Source organism: Henckelia pumila, chromosome 2 (genome assembly GCF_033568475.1).
Source record: "Henckelia pumila isolate YLH828 chromosome 2, ASM3356847v2, whole genome shotgun sequence".
In the NCBI taxonomy this organism is placed as follows: Eukaryota; Viridiplantae; Streptophyta; class Magnoliopsida; order Lamiales; family Gesneriaceae; genus Henckelia; species Henckelia pumila.
Genome location: NC_133121.1, coordinates 34,968,848 through 34,971,464, shown reverse-complemented (window position 1 = coordinate 34,971,464; position 2,617 = coordinate 34,968,848). Strand labels below are relative to the sequence as shown.

Sequence of the window (2,617 nt, the reverse complement as noted above, 5' to 3'; positions counted from 1 at the left end):
CTTGCATACGCGGAGGAGAGAACTTCGTAGAAAACAACAAGAGGAAGCTGCTCGAGCTGCATTCCCAGAAGAAGAGATGGCTGCTAACGCCAATCTGAGTTTGAGACAATTGGGCACTCCTGATCCAAATCAACAGCCCTTATGCATTACTTTTCCAAATTTAGAAAATAATGCTAATTTTGAATTGAAATCTGGACTGATACACTTACTGCCTGCTTTTCATGGTCTTGCAGGTGAGGATCCGCACAAGCATCTGATGGAATTCCACGTGGTGTGTTCAAGCATGAAACCGCATGGAGTTACAGAGGAGCAGATTCAGCTCAGAGCCTTTCCTTTCTCTTTAAAAAGTTCTGCTAAGGATTGGCTGTACTACCTACCTTCTGGATCCATCACCACCTGGACTGAGATGAAGAGGATATTTTAGAGAAGTACTTTCCAGCTTCTAGAGTAGCAAACATCTGGAAAGAAATTTATGGGTGCAAAAATCAGATGTGAGAGTCACTGCACGAGTATTGGGAGCACTTCAAGAAACTTTGCGCCAGCTGTCCGCAGCACCAGATAAGTGAAAATTTACTAATTCAATACTGTTATGAAGGGTTGTTGTCTCATGACAGGAGTATGCTGGATGCGGCCAGTGGTGGGGGTTTCGTGGATAAAACTCCAGTGCAAGCAAGAAATCTAATAGAGAATATGGCTGCCAATTCTCAGCAATTTGGCACCACCAGAAGTGATCCTGTGCCCAGAAAAAGTAACGAGGTAAACGTTTCTTCCCTTGAACAACAACTGAGCGAACTGACATCTCTTGTGCGTCATATGGCTGTAGGGAATGGACAAATTGCTAAGGTATGTGGAATTTGTACTCAAGTGGGACATGCAACTGACATGTGTCCCACTCTTCAAGAGGGATATGCAGAACAAGTCAATGCAGCTGGAGGATTTCTAGGACCACCTCAACAGAAGTATGATCCTTACTCCAACACGTACAATCCAGGTTGGAGGGATCATCCGAACCTCAGATACGAAAATCCACCTGGACCTCAAGCACCACAGCACAATCAATCTTATAGGCAACCGTACCCTCCACCACAGCGCCCTCAGATTCCTACGCCAGGTGAGTCTCTTGAAAACATAGTTCAGAATCTTGCCACTAATACTTTGGCTTTTCAACAGGATACCCGGACGAGCATCCAAAACTTAAATACCCAAATGGGGCAGCTCGCTGCAGCAATTAGCAAGTTGGAAGCACAAAATTCCAGCCGTTTGCCTTCACAAACAGTGGTGAATCTGAAGGAGAACGTGAGTGCTATTACTTTGAGGAGTGGAAAGGAGCTGCAGATTCAAGATGGATTGGTCAATGAACCGGCAGAGATTGAAGGGGACAAAGAAGCTAAGGTGGAGGAGAATGAGCCCATTCCTAAAGAAGCACCGAGAGGTAAGTTCCCTCCTTTTTCTGAGTATAAACCTGTAGCCCATTTCCCCTTAGCTTTAAAGGACTCTAGGAAAAATGAGGGGATTAAGGAGCTCTATGAAACTTTTCGTAGATGCGAGGTAAACATTCCACTGTTAGATGCTATTAAGCAAGTACATCGCTATGCTAAATTTTTGAAAGAATTATGTACTGCGAAAAGAGAACAAAAATTGAAGGGTTGTAAGAAAGTTGAATTGGGAGAACATGTCTATGCTGTTATTCAAAGAAAGGTACCTGCAAAATGCAAGGACCCAGGTATGTTCTCGATTCCATGTAAAATAGGAGATATTCAGCTTGATACAGCCATGCTAGATTTAGGAGCGTCGATTAATGTCATGCCATACTCTTTTTATGATTCCTTAAATCTTGGGTCTTTGAATGAAACTGATATTGTTATCCAAATGGCTGATCGATCTACTATTTTCCCGAGGGGTTTATTAGAAGATGTCCTAGTGCAAGTTGGCAAATTGGTCTTCCCGGCTGATTTTATATTCTTGACATGAAAAATAATGAAGTGAATAGCCCTATTTTATTAGGAAGACCATTCTTGAAAACTTCTAAGTCTGTAATAGATGTTGATAACGGTACTCTTGTTGGAAAACACTGGCGTTCAGATCAATCACGATTGATACCCGGTGCAGCGGAAGTTTAAAAATTTTATCATGGAACAATTCCATGGTGTGGGTATCAACCGTTCAACGATTAAATTATTGTGTGTGTAAAATTCAAATAACAATTAATTAAATTTTACCTTCAATCTCGAAGCGAGATTAATGGACACCACACAGATTTCTCTGCGCTTCTTGTATCTCCCAGGAACTGATGAACTCCTTCAATCAGGTCCACGAATGAGGTTTAAATCCCTCTGACAGATTGCACTAGAAAATCTGTCAGAAGTTTTCTGCGAAGAGATTAAACGAATCTGATTCGTTATTCCTGACTGCGATTCAAAATCACAGACCGAAATTTTCTCGGGCAGAGCAGGAGGGGGACGGCCGAAAATTCTTTGAGAGAGCTAGGGTTCGATTTTTTTTTTTCTCTCAGAATAATGAGCTGTTGTGTGTAATTTCTGTACTGTAATAACTTATTTATAATGCAGGCCACTAACACCTTAGGGCCCATTAGTCATAAGTTGAGGCCCGACAAGCA

General features: G+C 42.1%; 1 protein-coding gene across 1 annotated transcript; it reads left to right on the top strand.

Moving 5' to 3' along the window:
* Nucleotides 1-618: 618 nt before the first annotated feature.
* Nucleotides 619-1,971, top strand: LOC140877487 (uncharacterized). Its single transcript, XM_073281022.1, has 2 exons — nucleotides 619-1,548; nucleotides 1,645-1,971. Exons 1-2 carry the CDS (start codon nucleotides 619-621, stop codon nucleotides 1,969-1,971), a joined length of 1,257 nt encoding a protein of 418 aa, XP_073137123.1.
* The last annotated feature ends 646 nt before the right edge of the window (nucleotides 1,972-2,617 follow it).

Excerpts from the sequence above, each read along its gene's own strand:
- LOC140877487 (XM_073281022.1), top strand. The coding sequence starts at position 619 with ATGCTGGATGCGGCCAGTGGTGGGGGTTTCGTGGATAAAACTCCAGTG. Across the intron at positions 1,549-1,644 it reads AAACTTTTCGTAGATGCGAG|GGTTGTAAGAAAGTTGAATT; the intron begins GTAAACATTCCA and ends CAAAAATTGAAG.